Raw genomic sequence first — 26,283 nt, 5'->3', positions numbered from 1 at the left:
CATAAATAAACTGGCTTTCGTGTACTTTAACTTTCTTTACAAAATGGAAGATATCAAATAAATTTCTTGAAGTCTTTTCTTTGTTCTAAATTTTAGATGTACATCTAAAAAATTTTATAACATAGTTTGTTTTATTATATTAATGATTTGTTTTATTATATTAATTAAAAATTAAAAATCAATGTGATGAGTATTTTATTGATAAATGTTGACAAAGAACTTTGAAGAAGAAATTCTTTAGATTTATTTGAATGATTTATTGGTGCGTAATGATAAACTTAATTGGATTTGTAGATTAGATTGTTACTTATTGCGCGCGTAATACCCTGAATCAAAACTGTACGTAAATACAATAAAATTTTCATTGAATTAATGAAAATTAGTTCAATGAATTCTCATAATGATTTAGATTATATAAAATTATTATTATAGAATTTATTGCAAGAATAAATATGTAATTATATTAATGAATCCAGTTACTGTATTAATAAATTAATTGGACATTAAGTTGAACATTAACGATCATTCGTTGGACCAAAATTTTTTTCAGTGTAAAATCTGCGTAATTACAAATACAAATAGATTTTAATTTCACTTCTGCGATCTTTTTTCTCTCTTGATCGAGTCAACAAATATTTAATGCGCAATTATATCTAAATTTATTTATTAAATTTAATAAATTTGCTGCTTACAGATTTTCAAGTAATTGATAATAATTATATATCTAAGTCTGTATTCACACAACTCACTTTTATCGATAAATACGCGCGTTTAGTTCTGAAATTTGTAATATATGTAAAAACTGTGTACCGAATACACGAATTTGTTTATGAATAAAGTATGAATATAGACTATAATTTATGAAGATTCAATAAAGCATATTTACGACATACACACACACACTTTAATAATAATATATACATTATCGTTACGTAAAATATAATTGTGATAAATATAAGTTTGAAATTTTGCTATTCGTATTATCGTTTATCGTTTCACTCGCGTTCGGTTTACGAATATACTCGCATTGTAAACACGCGCGAGATTAGGTCGGCGTCTTCTGGTTCGAAAAGTGTGTTGCGTAACGGATGCATTTGCATACATGGAAAGTCATTGTTACTGTCGTTACATTATGCCGAGGTATCTGCCGAGTGCGCGAGATTTATTATCTCAATTAACGTATTAATAATTACGCGCGACTCATGATGAAAGATAACGGCTTTATTATGTTCTGCATTGCACGCACGTGCCTCATGTTCATCAAATTCTCACGCTGCAACTTACACTGAAAAAAGTCTAGCTATAGCTATCACATATCTAGTGAAATAGTTTCAACTACTGAATGTTGAGGTAATATAACTGAACATAATTTCATCTATACAAATATTTAGTAAGTATTACTAAACAATATTACATCAACGGTAATATTTATTAAATTTTTTAAAAGGTAAAATCATGTTTAGTTATATATCTCAACATTTAGTTGAAACTATTTCACTCAATATTTGATAGCTACAACTAAACCTTTTTTTTTTAAAATTAATATAAAACTTAAATGCATCTGTAGACATCAGCCTCAACCAACAAAAAAGAAAATAATATAGCAAGCGTTTGCCACGTAATTCCTTTTTTATACGCTATATATATAGATATATTATTTGATATATGTAATATTGTTGCTATACCATACGTGATTGAGAATGCAAGTCACTGTCGCAAGTCGACTATCGCTATCATAATGATGATGTGTTATTTTCCCGCTAAGCATTGCATTTCACATATCACATTGATTTAATTAATATAAGATCAACGATATTATCAGATCACTTTGTTTTTGGATTACGTTTCTTATAGTAAAGCTAAAAATGTAACTTTATTTAAGCATGAATACAAAAGAAAGAGTCTTCTGTTAGATGATACAGCAGTTTTATAATACTGTGTGTAATTTTGCAATAATTAACTTTTTTATAGGACAAGTAAAAAATGAACGTTATGGGCAAAAATGATCGTCAATGACAAAATAGGCTTTAAAAACTGACCCATACTGTGGCACAATAGGCAGTAATGCCACACGTTCCTGTTTTTTTTTCTTTCACAGGAGTCATCTGTATAAAACACAAGTGAATGTTATAAAAATTCATAGAATGTTTTACTTTGATGTAAAACGTATCGTGTTGATTTATATGCTGTTTTGCAAGTCGCAAGCATATAACGCAAGCATATTTTTAGCTTTTTTTTTTTGAAGAATTTTTTCGTAAATACAAGAATACCTTTAGTCTCAATATGGCTGCTTGATATAATAACGCAATGCTATGTGTATATAAAGATTAGGTGAGCTTATGATCTAAAAGTATCTTACAGACTGGTTTACGCGCTACTCTCCAACTTTATGTTTAAAACTGTACCATAAAAAATAAGAAAAAGAGAAAATTATAAATAAAATAAAGTTAGTACACTAGAAACATATACAATAATAATAACAACAATATTATTAAAATTACGCAATATGCAAAAGAAAATTGTAAAAATTTTATTTTCGCATTTTTGAATTTTATTTTTAGCTAATTATATATAGAAATAAGCAACAAATGTATGAATTATGGGTTTTTATTATTTTAGTCATTTAACAGATCATATTTTTATCAGTATTAACAAAGTGCAACGTTTTGTTTCCGAGAAATAAAGGGGTGTTCTCTTTAAAAGACCTACATATGCCAATATCAGCGATTTTCTTCTATCGCGACGCTTTTATCGCAAAACTTAATTCTCCGGAACGCTCTCGCTGAAGTATAATAGATGCAAAATATAGCCGATCTCTCTGACAAAGCAAACAGAAATCGTTTTAAACGAAAGCTGTCAAGAATTTTAACGCGCTTTAATTGTCAACGCTGTAATTGTGTAACTTTTATCAATTATCGTACTTTTATTATCTCAAATAAATCTCCATGTTTGTATCAATTTTGCACATTTATAACGTCAGGGTCTTATTTATTGAATGGTATCTAGCTTGAAATCTGAAGATATCAGTAGAAATGAAGATAATAAATATAAAAAGATATAAATATTAGATATACGTGAAGGTTTGCAAATACTATAAACTAGTCTTATAACTTATAACGTTCACAATGTTTATATTCCAAAATTTATAGATTTTAATGAGATAAGTGTAAATTAATTTAAATATTAAAAAAGGAAAGACTCCGCTCAATCTTTTTAGAGGCTACTGGAGATATGAGTAAAGACTGTGGAATATGTGGGATTTATCCCAGATGGTTGCGAAATCGAGCCACCCCGAGGACTTTCATCGTGGTGTACGGTTTACTGGGCACCGTCCAGGCAATGGCCTTCATCTACATTGTCGTCACCCTGACGACTCTGGAGAAGAGATTCAAGATTCCCAGTCGTACGACTGGTGAGTCTCACTCCCGTAATCACATATAATAAAACTTCACGACGAGGCGACTGTGCTTTATTTTATTGGCGAAAGTACACATCGTTTACCGGGTACGAATCTACGCGGCTTTGTGCGATCGGAACTCTGTATGGTGATCAACTAATCTCGGCGTGGCGCTTAAATGTTTTTTTTTGACAGAAAAACTTAGACGTGAAGTAAATTATTCATACTAGACACCGCGCTTTATTTCGACACAGCAGAACTTTGAACGTCATCTCGTCTTAATCGCCTTCAACCTCGGATCCTATTGCCGGCAAAGCCGAGCAGTCGCCGGTATACTCGCGTTTAAGTACTCGTACTTGCACACGTACGAATCGCGTTTCCGTGTGCGTCTATCTAGTAGGTAAGTAGTGTGTCGCAATCACAGAAGTGACAAATCTGTCGTACAACGAGTACTATATATGCATTAAAGAGCGAAGACACGCGGACGTGCATTATACAATTCTGTAGTTGGCCGCGATACCCGAAATATTAACACATTTCGTAGAAAAGCGTTTTCATAATTCTAGACGTGGGGATATTTATTATAAACGAAGTATATATTTTTTATTTATTAAATATTCTGACATATATATACATATATTCTAATATTTCTTTAACAGAATTTGAAAGATTTAAGAATAATTAAGAGAAGATTCTGTAAATATATAATGTTCACTGAAGCTAAATGATAAAATAATCCTTTGTTTCCATTCCAATATACACGATAAAATGAAATGAACAAGTTATTGTGTTAATCATTATATTGATTAAATATTTTTATATACTCAATTTAATAAAAATTACTCTTTCTTTAAAAAAACCTAAAATCTTTTTTAAAAGCATTTATGGCAAAGTAACAAAATTTTGTATATATACGTATATAGAATTTATTTGGCACTAGAGAAAGAGGGAGAGAGAGAGAGAGAGAGAGAGAGAGAGAGAGAGAGAGAGAGAGAGAGAGAGAGCGCTTCGACTATCACTTATATTGATTTTATATTGTTCATATTCTAGATAAATAATATGGATATATTTTTTTATGCACGTACACACACACACACACACACACACACACACACACACAATGAGTTAAACAATAGCTTCAAACGATCGATACATATCTACGGTAATTTAATATCTGAATAGCGTTCTTCTTGGATATTACAAGTCTGTTACAAATCACGTACACAGCTAGAATTAACCTTCCGCAGACCACGTAAGGATTTGAAGACTCAGACGATTTTCGACTTTGAATTGTTTTGCCGATTTTATCTCAAATTCGAACATGTACTTACCTAAAATTAAAAAAAGTGAAAATTGTTTTTGATTATATAATTGTACAATCGCATTCCTAAATGTTGAAAGAGTACATCAGGATTATTTTTCAGAGTCCAAAAATACTTCAAAAAACACAACCGTTCTTCAACGATCTAAGCGCTCAGACTAAGTGGTGAAATTCAAGATGGTCCGCGGAAAGTTGATTAAATATAAATTTGTTAAAATTTTATTTTGTGTCAAAGAAATTTTATGTAATTATATCGAATTCTACAGTATCGAAGAAAATTGCTAAAAGGAATAGAATTTAAAGAGGTAATCGAAAGGCTACATAAGTATATCTCGTGTCCGTGTAATGTTCTTGTTATCATAGGATTGATTCTTTCGGGTAACGAGATCTCTCAGATTTTATCCCTGATCTTGACCTACTACGGAGGATCCAGTCATCGGCCGAAATGGATCGCGGTTGGGGTCAGCTTGAGCGCACTGTCCTGTCTCGTTTTGGCTCTACCTCACTTCATATACGGTCCTGGAAAGGACGCCTTGTCGTTGACGAAGGAATATCTGGATCAGACTTTGCTAAACATGACGACTGTCCCGAACGATCTCGCGATTTGTCCTCGTATGGACCAGCCGGAACTCTGTGACGCCGAAGCTAAGTCGAGCGTTAGTTACCTTCCTCGGCTGTTGGTTTTTATATCTCAATTTATCCTCGGTATTGGAACTACTCTTTATTACGGTTTGGGACAAACCTATTTAGACGACAATACGAAGAAGAAAAATACACCTATGCTCTTAGGTGAGCATCGATTGATAAATTCTGTATTATTATAACGGATTTTATATAAAAATTAGAAAAAATATATTTTTTAATTAAAATCTTAATGCAGCTTTGATTGTAAATATGAAAAGTAAAAATGCTTCTTGTCAACGTGTAATAACTGTCTTTCTTGGCAAATCTGATAAGTAAATAACGCTGTATCTTAAAAGCAATTCAAGATAAGTTTATTTCAAACGTCTGGTTATTCTTGGAACGGAATATTTCGATATCTGATTTTTACAAATTATGCGTTTATCGTGAGCTTTTATAATTACGTTTACAATGACAAATTTTTTAAAAGATACAATTTATTACGATGCAGTAATTGTTGCCAACGTACTTCTAATAGAATTTAATACCAATAAATTTTAATTTTACCTGTAAGGCTTTACGTTCGCTTTACGTACCGTCGGTCCGGCAATCGGATTTCTATTGGGCTTTGGCTGCCTGAGTTTATACATAGACCCAAAGCTCAGTCCTGTTATTACAAAGAAAGATCCGCGATGGTTAGGCGCATGGTGGCTCGGTTGGATCATTCTTGGCGTTACGATGGGTATGTTCGCCGTTTTGATTGCTATGTTTCCACGTGATCTTCCCAAATCGAAAGATATTTCTAAGCAGGTAATTCACATTTGATATTACAATATAAAATTAAAACAATTTTTTTATCATAATAAACGACATAAAGAAAAACGTTAAGAGTCTCTTTTCTTAAAAAAAAAAAAAACAAGCTATAATATATTATAAAATTAATTATCTTAATTAGTTCTTAAACAATATATTAACAATAAAACGAAATTAATGCAATTTTTCTTTATCGTAAAAATATATTATTTTCCATATATATTTATCTACATAAAAACAACAATTCTCTATAAAAATCGATGTCAATTCTTTTTTAAACATTAGAAATTATTTTATAAATTAAAAAGGTAAATATATATATATGACTCGAGCAGGAGAAGTTCCTATAAATTAATTAACGAAAATTTTACTTTAGGATGGCGAAATACCTTTGAAGTTAGATTTAGTGCTGGAGCAGAAGCCTCCGATGCAGATGGATCCTGTCAACCCAAGACCCTTGGAAGCTGAGTATATACCGACAATCCGTGAATTTCCAAAAGCCTTGAAACGGTTATTAACGAACTGGCTGTTAACCTGTAACAATTTAAGTGCTGTTTTTTACATTCTCGGCGCTTCTGCTTATATCACGTTCATAGCGAAGTATCTTGAAGTCCAATATAGTACGTCCGCGGCTGGCGGTACTGTGATAGCAGGTATATATATTATTATAATTTTTAACTGAGTTATTTTGTGAAATACTTTCCGCAATAATATTTAATTAGTATCAAGAATTCACATTACAGAATCACAGTCTTGAAAATTTACTTCAAGATAATGTAAAATCGAATTTTTGTAACAAAAAATAAAAGTATTTAATAATAATTGTATACTTTTAACACACATATGTTGCTTCGTTCTAATTTACAGGTCCCATATCGTTAATTGGTATGGTATTAGGATTTTTATTATCAGGATTAGTAATTAGCAAATTCAAACCGGGTCCCAGACCGCTCCTCGCGTGGAATGTAATCGTCGGCACTTGCTTCGTCTTAGGACAAATAGCATTCATATTTCTTGGCTGCACAGACGCTGGAATCCGCGGTATAGATTTGACCACTATGCAGTGAGTATTTTTACAATTTGAGCTTTCAATAAAGAACATAAACAATTACAAGTTAGAATATAAACCGATATGAGAAAGAAAAAAAAAAGAATCTAATTAAATAAGAAAAATCCTACTTTTCGATTAAAGCATTAGTGTTTAAATATTTATTCTGTGTGAGAATTTATATATTTGCAATATATAAATTCCGCATCAAAATTCTTTTCGGTCTCAAAACGCAATCATAAATCAACATTTTGTATAATTCATAATCTGATTTACAAATTTTATCTGTTCGCAGAATGAATTTGACAGCTGATTGCAATATCGACTGCAACTGCGTAGGCGTTAAATATTCACCGGTCTGTCACGAGGCGTCCAAGACAACTTTTTTCTCTGCCTGTCACGCAGGATGCCAAACGATCCTGGACGACAAACAGTTTGGAAACTGCAGTTGTCTGCCAATAAATGAATCAAGCTATATCAAAGGCCACTTCGATCATTTTGGCTCCAGGGAACAGTCATTCAGTTATATTTCGGAACAGCAGATGTATGAGATCGACTCGCAAGCACTTCCGCCGATCTTCGACAAGGTCAAAGCCGGCCCATGCACCAGTGACTGTAGCCGGCCGTATTTGTTATTCACGGTGCTGAGTTGCGTGATTCATACACTGGGCTGTTCCGGGAGAATCGGTAATGTCTTGGTGAACTACAGAAGTGTCGAAAAGAAGGACAAGAGTTTCGCCCAAGGCATCACGCTGATGATCATCTCGTTGCTGGCTCTAATTCCGGGACCGATTATCTACGGAGCTATTATCGATTCAACTTGTTTAATATGGGAGGAATCCTGTGGAACTAGAGGAAACTGCTGGTTCTATCACCGAGACAACTTCCGATACTTAGTGAATATTTGGTCGGTCGGTAGGTATCGTCGAGTTTAATGACCTGTATGTTACTTGCATGTGTTTGTTCATCAACTATGATTAGATAAAAGGAAAACGAGAAATCGCAGTAAGAGATAAGGATGGTTATCGAACGATGGACAAAATAATATTATTGATTACTCATTCGAACACTGTTTTGCCATTTGATTTCGTCAGCTTGGTATATTATAAAGAAGCATGTTGTTACAGGATTTACCATGATAGGGGTATTATTCGACGGTGTAGTTTGTTATCTCGGTAAAGATTTGGATTTGTACGGCGCCGCAGAGAGTGACAAGAGACGTGAGTTCGTGAAGGAAAATGTCGCAACTGATAATGTAGACAAGAAGAAAGAAGTTAATGGAAATGTAAATCAGAGGACAGAACAGTCATCTATAACGCTTGCTGCTGTTTGATAGTGAACAATCCAATGAGATTTGTGGAATTGCTCTAGGTACCTGAAATTCCGGGGCTTTCGTGACTGACGCCGAACACTCCGATGATTTGTAGACAGTGCAATGATTCTATCAATGACAAGAGACGTAAATCGTGTAAATAATTTTAATATAATTGATAAAAGATTTTAGATTCTCGGGATCGAAAGCTGGGAACTATCGTTGTTATAGTTTTATTGTTAAACCTTTATTTTCAAATCATGCTCATTTTTATTTTATTGTAAATAAATTACGCTTACTTTTTGTTAACACATTATCCTCACTGTTTATCGCGTACACTATCCTACCATCATAAATTTTTAATTCTTATTTTCTGTTAGCAAAGAATTGACGAAAATTTTATCAGAATCTCTCTTTCAGTACACATAAAAGTTTTAGAAAAATTATTTATAAATTAATTATTTTTTTTACTTTTTTTTATCATTTTTTTGATGAATATTGAACCATTTGTTGCTCCGATAAGGGTATTCACCCTTCGTTATTTTGTTGCTCACCAAATCTCCCACAAGTAGAATATAAACGCACCGCGAGACGAAAGGGTTTATTCGGAAAACTACATTGTGGATCGGTGAATTGGACCGTGTTCGCTCCTCAGCTTTAGAATGAGAGGGGAAGAGCGTCGAGACGGTGGAAGGTGGAGGTAAAATCTCAGGGCTTGTCTTCAAGCCACCGAAATTCGGGGGTTTGGCGGGGCATACGGGCTACTACCGGACGGAGGGATTACATCCCACGAGGCTGAAGGTAAAAAGGGAGTTTTTGTTTGAGAGCCTTTTAATTTTTAAGCCCACCCAACTAAAGCGGGCGGCTTGGCCCGTGTAATGAATTCCGCGACGTTCTCGTGACGTCAAGTCGTCCCTATTGATCGCATCCTTTGGAACACCATTAGAGGATGCGCTTTGGCATTACGATTAAGCGTTCTACCTTATTCTGTCGCAAATAAGGAAAAATGAGGTCTGCAAAGCGACTAAGAACGTCTTTCTGAACATTGAATGAGGATTCGTTGCTACGTTGTTAATGACAGCAAATCGATATGCCATAATTTTCAGAATTTATGAAAAATCCTCTGTCGATTTTTGTTTTGTTAAATTAATTGAATTTAAGAAAAAGTGTGTGTATCAGAAAAATGCAAATAATAAACAATAATTTATACAAATAAACTGTCCTTCTTAAAATTATGGAGTAGTTGTAAAAAAAATTATTATATTATTACGTGTAAAATTTCTAAGTGATTTCTATAAAATTATATATATATATATATATATACTAAAACAGACATAGCATTTTTCTAATATCTTTCAAATATCAGAAATATTTACATATATATATATTTAATGCAAGATTTTCTTATAAGAACATTATATATAAAAAGAAGTGCTATCACACTTCTTCGTGCCTCGACCTGGTATTGGGAAGTTTTGCTGTTGTGTGTACACGGTATGCATTGTGCATGACCCTGACCCATCTTTCATATAGACCTCATCAACGTCTTCTAAGTCGAGGTACAGTCCGATCAGACTAGAAGCGAGATTGCCCGATAAAGAAGGACAGATGCGTGTGATATAGATGGCCGGAAGCAATCGGTTTACTCACCTTCCACCACTTCTAAGCTTAAGGATCGTGCCGCTTTTATTATCGATTATGCTTAATCCACCTCGAGGTTTTTTCTTTTGAAAAAGAAATTGCGTGGATCACAAGTCACAATATGTCACATGACATTCGACACCATGTATATTTTTTTTAATAAAAGGAAAATTATATTTTCTTGTAAAAACTGCCAGATGCGTGTTAACATAGTCCAAACGGGCAGACAGGTAACATAAAGAATTAATCGCAAGTAAAGGCTAGAACTCAACTCGAGAAAAATACTTGACCATTACCTCTGCTGTAATAATAATGATACTAATGCAGCTCATCCGGCGTTCCTTCTGTCATTCTACGAATGCTGCGTAATTTACAAACGCAAGTGGGTTGTGCCATTTAAAGCAAAATTTGTCCATGTGCTAGTGAAGTAACCTTGTACTTTGTAAGTTAACTTATCATGTGCATTTTAATAGAATATGATACAAAGAGAAATTGCAACGGAATTGATTTATGATGTTGTGCAAGTGACACGTGTCTTTGAGCGTAAATATACATTTAACAGATTATTGGCAATGTGTGACATCTGAACAAGAACAGTATAATCATTCTTACTTAATCTGATTTAAGTCTTCAATTCTATTCTCGATATGGCATACTCGATTTTTTTTTTTTTCGAAAAGTATTCTTTTTTGAAACTTTTGTTTATTTTATTGCTTATAATTTCTTATTAATAAAGATATACACATATATACATTTACTTGATGTATTCATTTTTTTAGTGCTTAGATTGAAAAAAATTGTTACAATATGTTTGTTTTTATGAAAGTTTTGAAAGCAATAAAAATTGTAGGTACATAATATGTTACATCAATAATAAAACGTATGGCATCAAAGGGAATTCTTAAATAATATTGTATATCTCATTAGCTAGATCATGCACTAAAAATTGTGGTTATCTTATCTAATTTTACATAAAATTTCTTACTAATTTTATGCTATGTATATTAAAGAATTTATAAGAGATATTCATTAAACTATATATCATTAATTTTTCATTACCTTTTGATATAAATTGTTGTTTCGATATAAATATATAATCAATAAAATATTAATACAAAATCAAAGTGCATTTAACATAATTAATTATTAATAGCAAATTCGTGGATTCAAAGTTTCGCGGAGAAGAGTTTCTTGAATTTTACCTCGGTCCACAAGAAGGTGGCAGCTTCCGAGTGATATACACGAATCAGGTTGCGTAAACATCTTGCAAGAGAATCATGCAAATAAAGAGTTTATAAATCACAGTGGATTTTGGATTTTTTTTTAACAATGGGAAGCGTCTCGCCAATTTTAAACCTGGTCAACGTCATGCTCTTCAAAGTATCATAAATTGTGCAGTGCAAACTTTGGTTCGGCATATTAATTTTTACATTTATTTAGATAATACTCTTAAATAACACTACTTAATAGTTATAATATTTCATAATTATATTAATAAAAATATTAAAAATGGAAATTCTAGAAATGGTAGAATATTTTTGTTGATTTAATATAATAATAAAAAATATTTATATATCTACATAAATAAAGATTTAAAAGATTATTACAAGTTACAAAAAGAATAAAACGCATCCTTTAGCAATCCTTAGCAAGGTTTTTAACGCTTAATAAATTGATATCTTAACAAATTGATTCTGCGAAGTTTTATTTACACGCATCAAACGGTAGATCGAAGTTTCCAAGAAATTTGTACACGCGATGTATTATTTGGTGTATTTATGATGTTGTTATCGTAGATGTAAATTTTTATTTGTCTCGGCAGGTTTGCAAATACCGCTAGAAAGACATTTCTTGCAAATCATGATAAACAACGCTTTGCGAAACGAAATCTCAGCTAATTTGATATCACTTACTGCCAACTTGATTTGATGCGAATGATGACTGACCTATTTGTATGAGACTTTTATAAATTTTTTATTTAATAAATATCTAAACGTTTACATTTTTACAAGTATTTTAGAAATTCTTTTATTGCGCGAAGTTATTTTTTCAACGTTAAGACATATACATACGCGAATTTGGGTAGTCATTTAGGCATACAGATTACCAATGTGATAAGAAAATTTGTATTAAACGTCATTTTATATCATTGCTTCTCTTTGTGCACAAGATGATAGCCAGATATTTATTTAAGATTACTTCGAATAACAGAAATGCAATTTTCTTTTTCTTTTTTAAATCCATCGTATGATAACAGCATCTTACTTAGGTCGAACAAATTGAATGCTACTGAGACGAAAAGATGCAACGTTATGTATAGATAAACTTGAAGTTTGAAACCATTTGTTCATTATTGATCCGTCAATTATTGATGATTTTTCGGAAAATACTTCATTCAAAACGGTCGATACGGTCGTGAATCTAACAACATGGTCTTAACGTAGGTGGCCACGTGGTCTGGTCATTCGGCGAGCATAAAAATTAAACTTCGGCAATTACCCATCAGCTATTAGCGACATAGCTGTTTGATGTATGCCATTAGCAATGCGCGGGAATAGACGGAAGAGTTTACCGAGTGCCTATGTGTGCGCGCGTGTGTACATCACGTCGGTTCTATTAAATCATAATGGGTCCACAATGTGAGCCTCTGCTCCCGGAGGTTGACTAGAAATGAGCTTAGACAACACCGTACCGAAAGCCAAGACCTCGTGCACGTCGCCGCGGTCGGTACGTCGCGAATAGTCCCCGATAGGGATGCCCCGTATCACCAACCAACGCCGAGATTTACGAGGTAGAACAGTTCGAAAGAGGTGCTTTATACACACATTTCGATACACACGTACACATGTATACACAATATCTTTTTTATCTTAACAATTTTCCTCTTGTGCCATCCAGAACGTCTATCTATCAGACGTCATAAGATAGCGTGTTATTTAAAAGTCGCAAATCATTGACGCAATAAATGTGATATAATTAATTAAATATTATTACATTACACTTTTTACCTCGAAGTATATAAGAATAAAAAATTAATTAATGCGTACATAGAGTGTCCTATAATTAGTGATACAATTAAGTAACCGTTTAAGTGACTTGGAAAAGCCTTGAGAATGAGCATACGAACGAAGCTTGATTTTGATACTACGGCAATTAATTAATTAACAACTCACAGGTAATGATTTTGAGAGGTGCTCGAAATTAAGCCGCCAGACCGCAGTAGCAGCAGTAGATCGTAAGACGTGCTTTACGGCTTCGCCATCCGATTCGTACATCCAATTTCGCAACGGCACGGGGCGCTTACCCCGTTAATTGTTCTTTTTCTGCGTAGGAGTCAGCCGTTCCCTACTCCTTTTTGAACATCATACAGGTGTAGGTTATCACATAGACCAAGATAGATCGAGCCGACGACATTCGTAGACGACGAAGACGGCTAGTAGTAGAGGAGGGATCGAAAGAATCGCGACCGGTTTAGGGGGGAAAAGAAGAGAGGGATAATCAAAAGGAAAAGAGAGAGAGAGAGAGACTGGGAGGAGGGGATGGTGAAATAGGCTGATTGTGAGAGACAGAATTTACCCGCTTGATAACGACACGGTGGACAGTAGGTACGTGTAAAGAGATCGTGGCTGTCTCTCGTACGATCGGCTCCTTGGGGGGCGGAGGTGGGGGGATCCTCAGTAGGCATAGAACACAGTCTACACTGTGTTGCGTTTAGGCGCCTCAGTTGCGGAAGAATATCGCTCGTTTTCGGACGCAAATCTATAGCTTGCGAGAGATCACGCTGACTCACGGTGGAATAATCGGTTATCGGTCGAAATTTTTTTTTTTAAAGAGATCGTCGCTGTATATCGATACTCCGTTTCGGCCATCATTCAAACTAATCCTGGGTCCATCCTGTATCAGCGGTAGGTGGCCGCAGTTCGTGAATTTTTTGCTCGCGACATCATTGATCATTCGTGATTAAAATATGTAATTCAATTTTTTATGAAGAAATATAAATTTTATTGGTATAACATATATAAGAGTTTATATATTTTTTTATTTCCTACAACAATTTTATATGACTGATGACTCATTGTTTAAATGAATATTGCACGGTTTAAGTACTAGAAACAATCAAGATATACCTTGTCTTCATATTCTTGTCGCTTTTTTTTAGCGATATCGTTCAAATATTATTCCATTTCAACACTCGCAATCTGATAATACTGTTTGGCACCTCAGTGTCAGAGGTTGTTGTACAAATACATTATATCTTCAGTTCGACTGAAGGTTTAAATTTTTCCATCGACATCTCTCGCGATCATCCTCGTAACATAAATCAAGCTGCGCGAGCGACAATCGCAGTCAACCCCTAGATTTCCCGGCGTAGGTGTTGCCTGGGTGAGATCAAGTCGAAACATGGAGGACACGTGACCGCGTGATAAAGTGACGGACACGAGGGACAGTGCGAGAGGTAAAAGATCGAGTAGATTCCGCGAGTGAGCGCGGGGGCGAGTCCAGACCGAACGAAAAAAGCGATGCCAAGAGTCGCGAGGACGATCAAGTCACATCGGTACCGTGCGACCCGCGATTGAGGTCACTGAATTCGCTCGAAGCCACTGGTGTTAGGCGCTTGCCAGTTGCCGGCAGTCGCGACGATTAGGTCGAGGCGAAGATGAAGAACAACTCGAGCAACACGAATCACGAGAAGAACGGGCCGGAGAACCTGAAGCTGTTACAGGTGCCGACGACACCGCCCGCGACACCGTCATCACCCACGACGCCAACCAGAGGCCTCGATGATGTCTTCAAGGAGCTGCCGATCACCGACGACACCTCGTGCGGCATATGGTGCCTCAAGGGTCCAACTCTGCAGAAGTTCGCCAACAAGAAGGCATACGTGTTTCTCTACGGTGTGCTTGGCTGCATATTTTCCGCAAGTTATGCCTATTTCAATGGCACTATCACTACCATCGAGAAGAGATTTAAAATACCCTCAAAAACGACGGGTATGTATAATATGTTTCATTATATACATATATATCTGTATATAACACTGTGTCACAAAAATTAATTTAATATCCATAGATATTGGAAATGAAAAATGTTTACTATATTTCATTTTTTACATAAATGATCGAATATTTTGTGAGTAAATAAAAAATAGAACAAGTTTGAAGTGGCATTACCTATCATATATATTCTAAATTTACATTGTTAATGTAATTAATTTTCAAGCGTTACATTTTTGTTAAAATTTGTTCACTAATAATTTAATTTACTTATACAGAATATATTTTATAAGAGTTGGTAATTTTAACAATTTTTTAAATATTCTTTTAAGATCGCTTGTAAACAAGTTTAACATTTTAAAAACAAAGTGGAGTTATCGTTCGCGTGAGGACTGTCGTTAAATAAATTGTCACGACACAATTTACGCCACGTACGTACTTTCTTCTCATGCAGGTCTCATCACAGTGGGTAACGACATCTCGCAGCTTTTCGTATCCGTCGCCCTGTCGTATTACGCAGGAAGGGGTCACAGGCCTCGATGGATCGCTTTCGGTATTTACACCGTAAGTTTTATCACATACATCCTCGGATATCGATTAATGCGGCGTGCACCGCGTATTATTCGCGCGCCGTACTTTCGCGTTGACAAGAAACGAAATCAGCTGTCAGCACACGCCCCGAGGAACGAGCCGGTAGACGTCATAACTCACCGATTGGTCGGTTCTTAATTAAATTAGGAAGCGTTAGAATCGTAGTTACGCTCATTCATGCCTCTTGCCATCGTACTCTCGTCGTCGTGTGCTTAGCTAAGCGCTCCATTCTTCGTAAAGAGGCGCTTGCGGAATGCTCTAGATGTCGAACAGATATAGTCGAGCGTGTTGCAATATTTATAATACGATAATAAATTATCAAAATAATGATAGAGATAAAAAAATAAAATTAGAATTAACAAAAAGTATGATCTTGTAGGTATTTTAAAGCTCACGACTTGGACGTAAATCATTTCTGCATATATTGATAAAATATTGTCTATTTTATCAGGTTGTACTTTTCTGTTGTCTTACGATGCTGCCACATTTTCTCTACGGACCCGGCGAGGATGCTCTGTCCCTGACCAAGGAATATGGAGCGCAAAGTACACAAAACACCAGCACGATTCTTGACAAACGTTCACGAAAATTTCTGTGTATGGGCAAAGAAAATCGCGGAATGGATTGCGAAGTTGAAGATGGAAACTTTGCGCCACAGGTGCTGCTTTTCATAGCTCAACTAGTATCTGGAGTGGGTGGTTCTCTTTATTATACCCTCGGTGTGTCGTACATGGATGACAACATACAAAAGTCGAAAACGCCGGCGCTCATCAGTTTCTCGTACTTTCTGCGAATGCTGGGACCCGCCATTGGCTACGGACTGGCCTCATTCTCCTTGAAGTTCTACATCAGTCCGACTTTAACTCCCACTATTACGATGCAAGACCCGAGGTATGTAGGACTGGAGCAATGATATCATTGCAATTAAACAGTGATTGTAAATTATTAACAGTGTTTTGTCGATAAATTATTTATCAAACAAATCGTCATATAAGACATATAGATGTTTGGAAGAATTTCTGTTAATTAATTATACGATTATACGAATTAATTATACATCTAATAAATTTACATTAATGATATTTAAGGTGGTTAGGCGCTTGGTGGTTAGGATGGATTATTTTGGCCATTCTCCTCGCCATTTTCGCAAGCATAATCGCTCTCTTTCCAAAAACGCTGCCGAGAGCTGCCGCTCGCAAAGTCCTAGCTCTGGAACGCAACAAATCGGCTGCGAGTATCAAGGAGCAAGAATCGGAGCTGCCGGCGTCAATCTCGGACATGCTGAGAACGTTTAAGCGTCTGCTAACAAACACGACTCTAATGTGCAATAATCTGGCGACCGTCTTCTATTTCATGGGCTACATGCCCTACTGGATCTTTATGCCAAAGTACATTGAGACCCAGTACAAGCAATCAGCGTCCGTTTCGTCATTGATCACCGGCACGGTCGGATTGGTATTCAGTGCTTTTGGGATTCTACTGTCCGGTCTGATCATCTCCAAGTACAAGCCAAAGGCTAGATACCTGGCGGCATGGAATGTCATGATTGGCATTATATCAATTCTGGGAATGATCTCTTACGCCTTTCTCGGTTGCTCAGCAAACGACAACCAGATTGCTATTCAGCCGAACGGTGTATTGAAAACACAGCTACCCTGCAACGAACAGTGTCACTGCGACTACGTCGAATATAATCCTGTATGCTCCGATAACGGACAAACGTTTATATCCGCATGTCATGCTGGCTGCCGCAGTATAAAGGTTCGATATCATTTTGCGCAATCTCTGTGAAAAGCAATCTCGTCTTAGAAAAAAAAAACTGGCTGTGTAAAAAAAGAAGAATTTCTGTAAAAGGAAATAAAAAAATCTCCGTTAAGCAATTTTTCATGTTAGAACATTTTTAAGTTATTGCTGCATTTAAAGGCGAGATATTTTTAGTAATTTCTATTATCGCGTACTTTCTGTTAATGAAACTAATTAAACTTTCTTGTATTTTCTTTTTAAGCTTCACAGTAATGGCAGCAAAGTATATACGGACTGCAGTTGCGTAAAACCAAAATTGGCTCGTTCCTTGACGCATCCGTTTTCCAACATCACATCCTTTCCATTCTTTACCGAAGTTCCGTTGGAAACGACCGAACCCACCGTGGAAACTTTGGGAACGGCTATCCCGGGTTCGTGTCCAGTCGACTGTATGCAGAAGTTCTACATCTTTCTGACGGTGGTGTGTTTTTTGAAGTTTAGCGGCGCAACTGGAAGAGCGTCGAATTTCCTAGTTTCTGTAAGATGTGTCGACGAGAAGGACAAGACGGTTGCCATGGGCTTCGGATTAATGATAATGAGTCTTTTTGCCTTTATACCATCGCCTATTCTGTTTGGATTTATATTAGGTTAGTGATAAACTTCATTCGTACACACGCGCGCGGTTATTAACATCGACAGAGACAGATTGCCTGACGTTGTATTATCAAATGGCAAATAAAATCCTCGATATCTTTATTTATTTTTTTCAGTAGCATGACTTTATTAGTTCAAGTCATCATTGAAGATATATCTTTACATTTAAACTCCATATATCTTTACATTTAAACTCGCTTGATTGTATGCTCTATTTGTAAATTAATTAATATTTGATCTTTTAGACAATACTTGTCTCGTATGGGGTAAGACTTGTTCAGGGACGGGAAATTGCTGGCTCTACAATGGTGAGGCATTGAGGTATTTGCTGAATTTCACCGCGGCCAGTGAGTATTTTACAAAACGATCGTATCCAAAGAATGCAGTTCTGATTGTTCGTGTGTATTATAGTCATTTTGTCATTTTAGGTTTCGTAACGATCGGTACGCTATTCGACATGGGAGTTTGGTATTTCGTCAAAGATGTAAAAATCTTTGATGAGGAAATCGAACTAGAAGATATAGCCGAGGAGCCTGGTGAGACGCATTAAAGAATAATTGATGATCGAGTTCAATCACCCTTTCGGGGTAAACGTTTACGCGCGTGAAGAGAGACTTCGACCGAAGATCTTCAAGAAGGAGCGAATGACGAACGCGAAGCGAGCGAGAACCGACAAATAAAGACTTTACAAGTACCTTAAGCATCTCCTTAGCTATTTAAAGCTCGTAGTAACCTAGATAGAACCGACTGTTGGTAGATCACCCATGGTATTCGCAAAAGCAGAGCGATCATCGATCTTTTATTATTTTTAATTTACTGCGATTAATGATTTTTATTGTTATTACGGGTGAATTTATAATTCGCTGTACGTATGGTATAAATATACTTGTTTTATTTTGGACTCATATTTAAACGGAAAATAATAAAATTAATATACATATATAATATATATAACATATATTATATATAATATATAATACTCCGTATACATAGCTTACATCGTCGATGGTGAAAGCAATGATTCATGCTAGCATGAATCATTTATAAAGTTAAATAATTGTACATATAATGATTATACTTTGAATTAGTTAAAAAACACCGTAATTTATCTACTCACGATGAAATACATGTATTCGCTGTTATTAAAGTTGAAAAGGAATTTGAATCTATAGGTAAGATATAAAAGAAGTCATTACTAAGAGGTAAGCGAATTGCAAAATAATCCACAAAATTAGGATATAACAGATTTTAATCGTGTAATAAATATCAGAAAATTATAATGAACGTCGTTACGTTTTATAAAGGATGACTATAAATAGAAGTATACCATGAAACAAAGCAAATATTTTATTAGCCGATTGTCCTTTATTAAATTTTTGGAATCTCACGGGTAAAAATACCTTTTTGATCGCAACATCTAAATTCTGCATGATAATTAGAGCAATTCGATATTACGATTCATAATTCAAGAATATGTATGTCAAATTTTACTGTTCACCTATCAAAATACAAAGTTAAATCAATGATTTTATATCTTAAATGCGACAGGTGTCAGAGATAGTATTGTGTAGTGTTGTGTATGTTTGAAGTCTGGGCCTGTTATCACTCGCGATATAAATTTATCGTGATAGTGCTTCTATTGCACGAATGGAGTACTCGTACCTCCATAAATATCCGCATCATACGATTTTCAGGTGTCATGTGTTATCTATCACGTTTAGATTAGAGTGATTTCAAATTCTAAAGATCGGTTTGACGCGGTACTTTGCTGCCTTTAGCGACATTTTTCGGACTGGGAGTCTCAAGTCTTTCCGAACATGGGTCAGAGTTTTTATCTTGTATATCTGGCAAGCTACCAAAGCCTGAAGAGGATTGTCCTCGAGAAGATGACCTACCAGGAACCATGGCTACCAGAGGTATACCTATCTTGTTCTCCGGTCTACTTCTCATATCCTCTGTCGACTTCATTGATAACCGATCTTCGTTTAGAGTTTCCTGACTCGCGTTTTGCTCGTATCGATCGATCAATGACTTCACGTCACTCGAGTGTGCCGTATTGGTACTACCCAAGTTGCCTTTCTTGTCCGGAAACTGATCCACTATCGGTATGCCAACTTCATTGAAGTTGCCCTGTTTGGGTACTTCGCTCTCTTGACCCTTCTTCGCGAGTTCGGAGCTGTTTGTCTTTGAGGAATCGTCCTGATAACCAGTCGGATTCAAGAATCTATTTCGACTTCTTCGTGGATCTTCGTAGTGATCGGGATTTGGAAATCGGCGCTTTAATGACGATTTTCTGGATGAAGGATGATCTTTCTCATCTTGAGTTTGATCATAATCTTTGCTCGGAACGCGCTTTCTTGATCTGGGACCGACACTATTGAGATCGGTCTCGACATCAGAATCGAGTTCCAGCGGTGTATAAGCGACTCGTGTATTCGACCGTTTCTTACTCTCGTCGCTCGAGCTGTCTAATTCATCGTCAGAGTCGATATTACGAATCGATGACAAATTGCGATTTGTGGGAGAATTCGAATCAGGGCGACGATTGTATGGAACCATCATGCCGTTCAACTTTACAGGTGCGTTCTTTTGAGTATCTTCTTCTTCCTTCGCTGATATTTCCTCTGGTTTTGCTTGAAATTTTGTCTGCGATACTGTTCTCGACTCTGCAAGTTCTGGTTCAACAACTGCCTCCACTTCTCTCATTTCATCTGTAAATATTAACGCATATATAGCACTGATTTTTACAGAGAAAAGAATTAATTTTAATTTATTTTATAAAAAAAAGAAGTTTTAGTTTTTTTACAGACTAATTAATTTAGTATTTAAAAAAAGTATTTACTGTTGTTATTTGATGTTTCGAGTAGCTCAGTTATTACTGCTGGTTCGAACATTTCTCGTAGCTCAATATTTTCTTGATCTTTAGTATCAACTTCATATAATTGTAAATTTTTACAGAAAAACCATACAATAATTTTAAATAAAACACAAAGTAATAAAAAAAGTATTGTCAAATAACACAAGTAATTCCCGAGTTTTTCGGAATTGTGTAAATGACAAATTGTCTCTTGACTGCCCCAATATTGACACGTCCGACGCGAAATGAATTCATAAAGAATTTTGCCAGGAACGTAAACGAATAGTGCGACCCACATCATCCAGAAACCTATGCTGATAGCTTTGTCTTGCTTATAGACGGATCTTATATTGACCAGTACATCTCCTACCAAAGTGGAAGCGATTAACGTGTACGCCAATAAACATCCAAACTGAAACAAAAATGATAAAAAGATTTTACATTCACTATTGATTAGATTCTATAAATAAATATGTATAATATTAAGACTCTTATTATTAAATAACAATGATATATAAGTAAAAGGCTTAAAGAGTCAATATAATCAATAAAATTTAAATATAAAAAATATATAAATATATAATACTATTAATCTTCGTTGGAAATCTTATATTGTTTTGATGATCTAACAATGTACTATGTTTAGTAATTACATGTTTCGGCTTCTTGATCGAGCCATCTTCAGATTTTCCTATAGATGTAGACGCAAAACCGCAGTAGATGAGTAAAATGATTGATTATTGACTCTTTACGTTTTTTATTTATATTTCATTAGATTCTATTAAATAGCAAAAAATTTAGTTATATAATATATTAATTAATATAATTATATTATAAATAGAATTAATTAAGTAAAATACTTATAATACACTTACAAATAAAATAAGTAAATACAAATGTAATTACCTCAAAAGACAGCCAGCCAGCCTGACATTTACTCGAATCGCACGGGCCATCTTTCGCTTGATCATTACTCCATTCTGTGATATCCTCCACGCAGGAACAACCGCTATAGATCTTTATGTTGTCAACGTAAATAATTGTCGTACAGCCGGCATAGCAAGGATTATAGTACGTAAATTTTCCCAAACTGTCGCAAATCGGTCGGAAATCGGAGTCTTTAGAGCAATGACAGTCTTTGTTGCAATATCTTAATAAAGTGTCGCTACAGTCAATAAATATAATTAATTAACAAATAATCTTACTTGTTTATACGATCATCGTGAAATTTGTGAATGTCATAGAATAAGATTCAATATTTTTGTTGTTTTGTTTTTAACAACACAATAAATATTAATTTTAAAAATTAGATGATGCTTACGAGCTTTTTTCCAAGTCGACGATAGGTGGTTTGTCACAGGTAACAAAGATTAGTGCGATGATAATCATAATTGTGAGAAGCACGATAACAAAATTGTAACCAATAATATATCTTGCTCGTGGCTTTGCCTTGGCTATCACGAAGCCACTAATGATTACAATGAGTCCAGTCATAATAGGTCTTCCAATATCTAGAATAAAGGTGAATATTTATTTTAAGTATAAATTATTTCATGCTATTTTTTCCTCCTATTACTTTTTTTATATTTTTTCTTGCTATGATTTATTTAATACTATGTAATATTACACTTTAACATTTCTACAATAACATGCGATGTGGAAATAAAATATATTTATATTTTTTAAGTCTCAATAATTTAGTAGTCATTTTTCACTTTTTAATAATTTTTTGTATAATTTTCTTTTATAAAAAAAAATCCAATATTATGGAGGTTTATAAGGGTATTCACATTTAATCTCCTTTATAGAACATTAATTAAAAGGAAAATTTTGGTTTTTTAGTTTTATACAGAAGATAACTATTGATAATTATTACAAATTATTAATATTCTAAGAAATTGATAACGCTATAATTTTTTGTCTTTTCCTTCTTTTATCTATATACTTGTTAAAAGAGAGAGATATTGATTAATCTTACTGGCAACTAGCCTGGAAGGCAGAGGATCGTCAAATCCACGGAGCATTCCTGTCGGTCTAGGTATGTAAAATCTAGACTCTAAAAAGATGTTCTCGTGCATCATAAAATTTAGAAGAGCCATGGCACTGAACGCTGTCGCCAAAATGTTACATATTAAAATTCTGTTAGTAAACAATCTGCATAATGATGGCCAAAAATCGGGATTGCCAATTTTTTGACTGGTTGCTCTGTGGGGTGCTCGATTACGTATTGTAGCCCAATCAAGAAGTGAAGCTGCGGCTTGTTCAACAACCTAAGACAAAGAAATATAATGTTATAAGCTGGAAAATTATTTTTTTTTTTAAATGTAAAATAATAAAGAGAAATATATAGCTCAGTATTATTAATACTAACAAAATTGTTATAGTTAGTAAATTTTCAAAACATTTTTGAGTTATAAAATCTCATATAATCGATTTAGAAATTGATATTATATTTTATATTTGTATATAATGTTATACTTCTGAAGGTAATCTTCTTGGGAACCATGAAAGCAGCAAACCGGGAATCATCAATAATATGGAGAGAATTGGGAATCCAAGCCACCATGCTCCGATTTGATCTCGATATGAATTTACAACACTTAAATCTTCCGCGTCTATCCTGAGACGCAAGTTGATAGGTTTAAAAATAGATATACATTTATTTAGATTTATTTCATATTGAGTAATTAATGTTCAAATATTGCAAACATAATAATAATACCTAACAATTATGTAATATTTATGTAATGTAGTAAATTAATTATGTAATGTAGTAAAGCATATACAATACTCACCGCAGGCATCCCCAACCCAAAAGGTATCCGAGAAAAATCCCGATGATTTTTACGGCGATTATTATACCGATGAAATCGGTCATATGCTTTCTTTTTGTATTATCGTCTAAGTAAGAAATTCCTAGTGCATAGTATGTGACATTTGCCATTCCGCTTACGATCAGTACCAGGATTATTATAATCATAGTAACATAGCAGGGTTCTTCTTCTAAGATGATTCTTGATAATTCAGGAGTACATAATTCTGGACTATCATCTGTGAAATTTAAAAAATATAACACGAGAGAATTATTTTTTGTTTAATAAGTACTATGTCAATTACAATTGACCAATTACGGCCTTCTTTGTTTATTTGTATTGAACACTTTTCGATCATTTTTTATATGATGTTGCTAAATTAGAAATTCTGTTTTAAAGTTTTATTGTATGTTTTGACTACCAACCCGCGTATAATGACATGTGAGTGACATTTTGCGTTTCCTCAATCACACGAACACGATGTGTTAAATGAGATATTATCAAAAATAAATGCGAAACGCTTTGTAAGAGAACTAAGGCTCCTATCCATGAAGCTCTGTGTATTTTGTCACCCCAATATGCTACCAGTAATCCTAATATAATAGGTGTCAATTCTGCCGTAACAAGAATCCAATCTGAAAAAATTAACTTATTTAAGAAATATTATATGTCAGATTTTCGTATCAATAATAATTTTCGTATACATAATAATTAAAAAACAATTATTAGCACTAAAATATAATATAAATTTTGTGAAATACACAGGAATTTTTTCAATTAAATATTTTTTTGCATCGTTTATAATACGCACCCATTATATAAGGATCGATTTGAAATCTCCTAGCTATCGTGGACCCTGTAACGTGAAAGTAAGCATACGAAGCAGCTTGCACCATACCGACCCAACAAATCAATCCCACGAAGAGTTTTCGCGTTGCAAATTTTGCTAGCTTCGGGCATTGCATTTGTCCGCAGCCACAATCGATTGATTGACTAGGTATTGGATTTGCTGGTCCTGCCAAACCGCCTTCCACTTCCGATCCACTTCTTATTACTTCAGGAAAACGGAATGTCATTTTCCTGAAAGAAAATACACTTTTTAAATAAGATCAGATTATATGTTATTCGCGTATACATGTAGATATAGTATTTATTTAGTTAAGTTATTGAAGTATTTTTTGTTTAATTACGTACATTGTTGAGAGAAAAGTGTTTGGTATTAATGACTACAATTGCATGGTAAAATAATTAAGGTTAGATGCTCCATTTTTATGATTATTACTATTATAATGTTAATAATAATCATATATACATGTACACTGAAAAAAATTTACTACATCTTAATACATATTTCTTTGAATAGTACATGATAAGTAAACATTTATTTACATTAAAAAAATACATATTTAGTCAATATAAAAAATAATATAATTAAATCAAATAATTTTTGTCAAATAAATATATGTTTACATTTAGTAAATATGTATATTATTTAAAAATAATTACTTAGAACTATTCAAACAAATGTATGTGTTTATTAAAATTTATAATTTTCTTAGTGTAATTTTTTGAAATATAAAAGAATTCTACTATATTATAATAATTTTAAATATTAAATATTAAAATATGTATCAAAATAGAAATAATAATTCAAAAATTAGTGCTTTTACTTAAAAAAAAAGCTAAAAATGTTTAAGCAGTGTTCATGAGACTATAATAGCACAATTGACTACATTTGAATCATTCTAAATCAGCTATAAAAATACTGTTATCTCCAAAAACTTTCTAATGTAATTAAAGTTAAATTACGGTAACTACATTTTATTTCAGAATATCTTGCAATATATACGTAAGAAAGAAATGTGTGTGTTCCGCTACTTGATAAATTTTATATTATAACTTATACATAAAATTGTATATAAATTATTGCACATAGTTATGATAAAATTGCAGGAATGATACGCATTTGATATCGTGTGTCATTGTGACTATTGTGAGTCATTTGATTATTGGAATTATAAAGACTTCATTAAAATGTATTTACAATATCGAACATAAATGTTTAAAACAATTATATAACAGGGAATATATTTGTAATAATTATTTCAACAATCAATAAAACTGCGATATATAGTACACTGTGTAAAGTCATATACTGCACAAGTATCTACTTACGTTTATTCAGACTCGTTTCGGCTTTGCACTTGATGATAAAGTTCGTTATTTTTTTATGTTAATAATTCACCTTGAAGACAGATTCACATGGTAATAACATCTCGAATGTTTTCACCCTTTGGCAGGCTCATTTTTCGTCTTTTTACCTCTATCGTTACGGGAGGAAAACGTAAACGTTCAACGAGCGCACAGGCGCGGCACTATTCGACGATGAATACCTGCGTTATCTTCTTACAGATATGCCGTCGAGATATCTTTCGATAAAGTTAATGTGTAATACGTGCCGTGATGGGGATAATATTA

The 26,283-nt window shown here is 34.0% G+C and overlaps 3 protein-coding genes across 3 annotated transcripts; 2 read left to right on the top strand and 1 right to left on the bottom strand.

Moving 5' to 3' along the window:
- Positions 1 to 3,231: 3,231 nt before the first annotated feature.
- Positions 3,232 to 8,769, top strand: Oatp33Ea (Organic anion transporting polypeptide 33Ea). The gene is made up of 7 exons (XM_018545784.1): positions 3,232 to 3,412; positions 5,082 to 5,507; positions 5,914 to 6,149; positions 6,529 to 6,805; positions 7,020 to 7,215; positions 7,496 to 8,115; positions 8,328 to 8,769. Exons 1-7 carry the CDS (start codon positions 3,232 to 3,234, stop codon positions 8,531 to 8,533), a joined length of 2,142 nt encoding a protein of 713 aa, XP_018401286.1. The 3' UTR covers positions 8,534 to 8,769.
- Positions 8,770 to 14,318: 5,549 nt separating this feature from the next.
- Oatp58Dc (Organic anion transporting polypeptide 58Dc) lies at positions 14,319 to 19,046 on the top strand. The gene is made up of 7 exons (XM_018545781.1): positions 14,319 to 15,144; positions 15,602 to 15,711; positions 16,190 to 16,629; positions 16,827 to 17,499; positions 17,744 to 18,128; positions 18,381 to 18,482; positions 18,564 to 19,046. The coding sequence occupies exons 1-7, from the start codon at positions 14,811 to 14,813 to the stop codon at positions 18,683 to 18,685; spliced, it is 2,166 nt and encodes a 721-aa protein (XP_018401283.1). The 5' UTR covers positions 14,319 to 14,810; the 3' UTR covers positions 18,686 to 19,046.
- A 574-nt stretch (positions 19,047 to 19,620) lies between these two features.
- On the bottom strand, positions 19,621 to 24,881 carry LOC108778578 (Organic anion transporting polypeptide 33Eb). The gene is made up of 9 exons (XM_018545795.1): positions 24,617 to 24,881; positions 24,231 to 24,440; positions 23,788 to 24,043; positions 23,471 to 23,612; positions 22,971 to 23,262; positions 22,314 to 22,503; positions 21,899 to 22,157; positions 20,978 to 21,404; positions 19,621 to 20,846 (listed from the first exon to the last, which is right to left on the bottom strand). The coding sequence occupies exons 1-9, from the start codon at positions 24,879 to 24,881 to the stop codon at positions 19,876 to 19,878; spliced, it is 3,012 nt and encodes a 1,003-aa protein (XP_018401297.1). The 3' UTR covers positions 19,621 to 19,875.
- Positions 24,882 to 26,283: the final 1,402 nt, after the last annotated feature.

This window comes from Cyphomyrmex costatus, unplaced genomic scaffold, assembly GCF_001594065.2.
Source record: "Cyphomyrmex costatus isolate MS0001 unplaced genomic scaffold, Ccosl1.0 scaffold502, whole genome shotgun sequence".
NCBI classification, from domain to species: domain Eukaryota; kingdom Metazoa; phylum Arthropoda; class Insecta; order Hymenoptera; family Formicidae; genus Cyphomyrmex; species Cyphomyrmex costatus.
This window is presented reverse-complemented; position numbering and strand designations above follow the sequence as displayed.

What these genes read in the sequence shown, in the direction of transcription:
- Oatp33Ea (XM_018545784.1), top strand. Translation starts at nt 3,232, where the DNA reads ATGAGTAAAGACTGTGGAATATGTGGGATTTATCCCAGATGGTTGCGA. An exon ending in AAATACACCTATGCTCTTAG is followed by an intron (nt 5,508 to 5,913) that starts GTGAGCATCGAT and finishes TTTACCTGTAAG; the next exon opens with GCTTTACGTTCGCTTTACGT. An exon ending in ATAGATTTGACCACTATGCA is followed by an intron (nt 7,216 to 7,495) that starts GTGAGTATTTTT and finishes ATCTGTTCGCAG; the next exon opens with AATGAATTTGACAGCTGATT.
- LOC108778578 (XM_018545795.1), bottom strand. Translation starts at nt 24,881, where the DNA reads ATGACATTCCGTTTTCCTGAAGTAATAAGAAGTGGATCGGAAGTGGAA. An exon ending in CAAGAAGATTACCTTCAGAA is followed by an intron (nt 23,263 to 23,470) that starts GTATAACATTAT and finishes TCTTTGTCTTAG; the next exon opens with GTTGTTGAACAAGCCGCAGC. An exon ending in GCCTTCCAGGCTAGTTGCCA is followed by an intron (nt 22,504 to 22,970) that starts GTAAGATTAATC and finishes CCTTTATTCTAG; the next exon opens with ATATTGGAAGACCTATTATG.
- Oatp58Dc (XM_018545781.1), top strand. Translation starts at nt 14,811, where the DNA reads ATGAAGAACAACTCGAGCAACACGAATCACGAGAAGAACGGGCCGGAG. An exon ending in AATACCCTCAAAAACGACGG is followed by an intron (nt 15,145 to 15,601) that starts GTATGTATAATA and finishes CTTCTCATGCAG; the next exon opens with GTCTCATCACAGTGGGTAAC. An exon ending in TCGCTTTCGGTATTTACACC is followed by an intron (nt 15,712 to 16,189) that starts GTAAGTTTTATC and finishes CTATTTTATCAG; the next exon opens with GTTGTACTTTTCTGTTGTCT.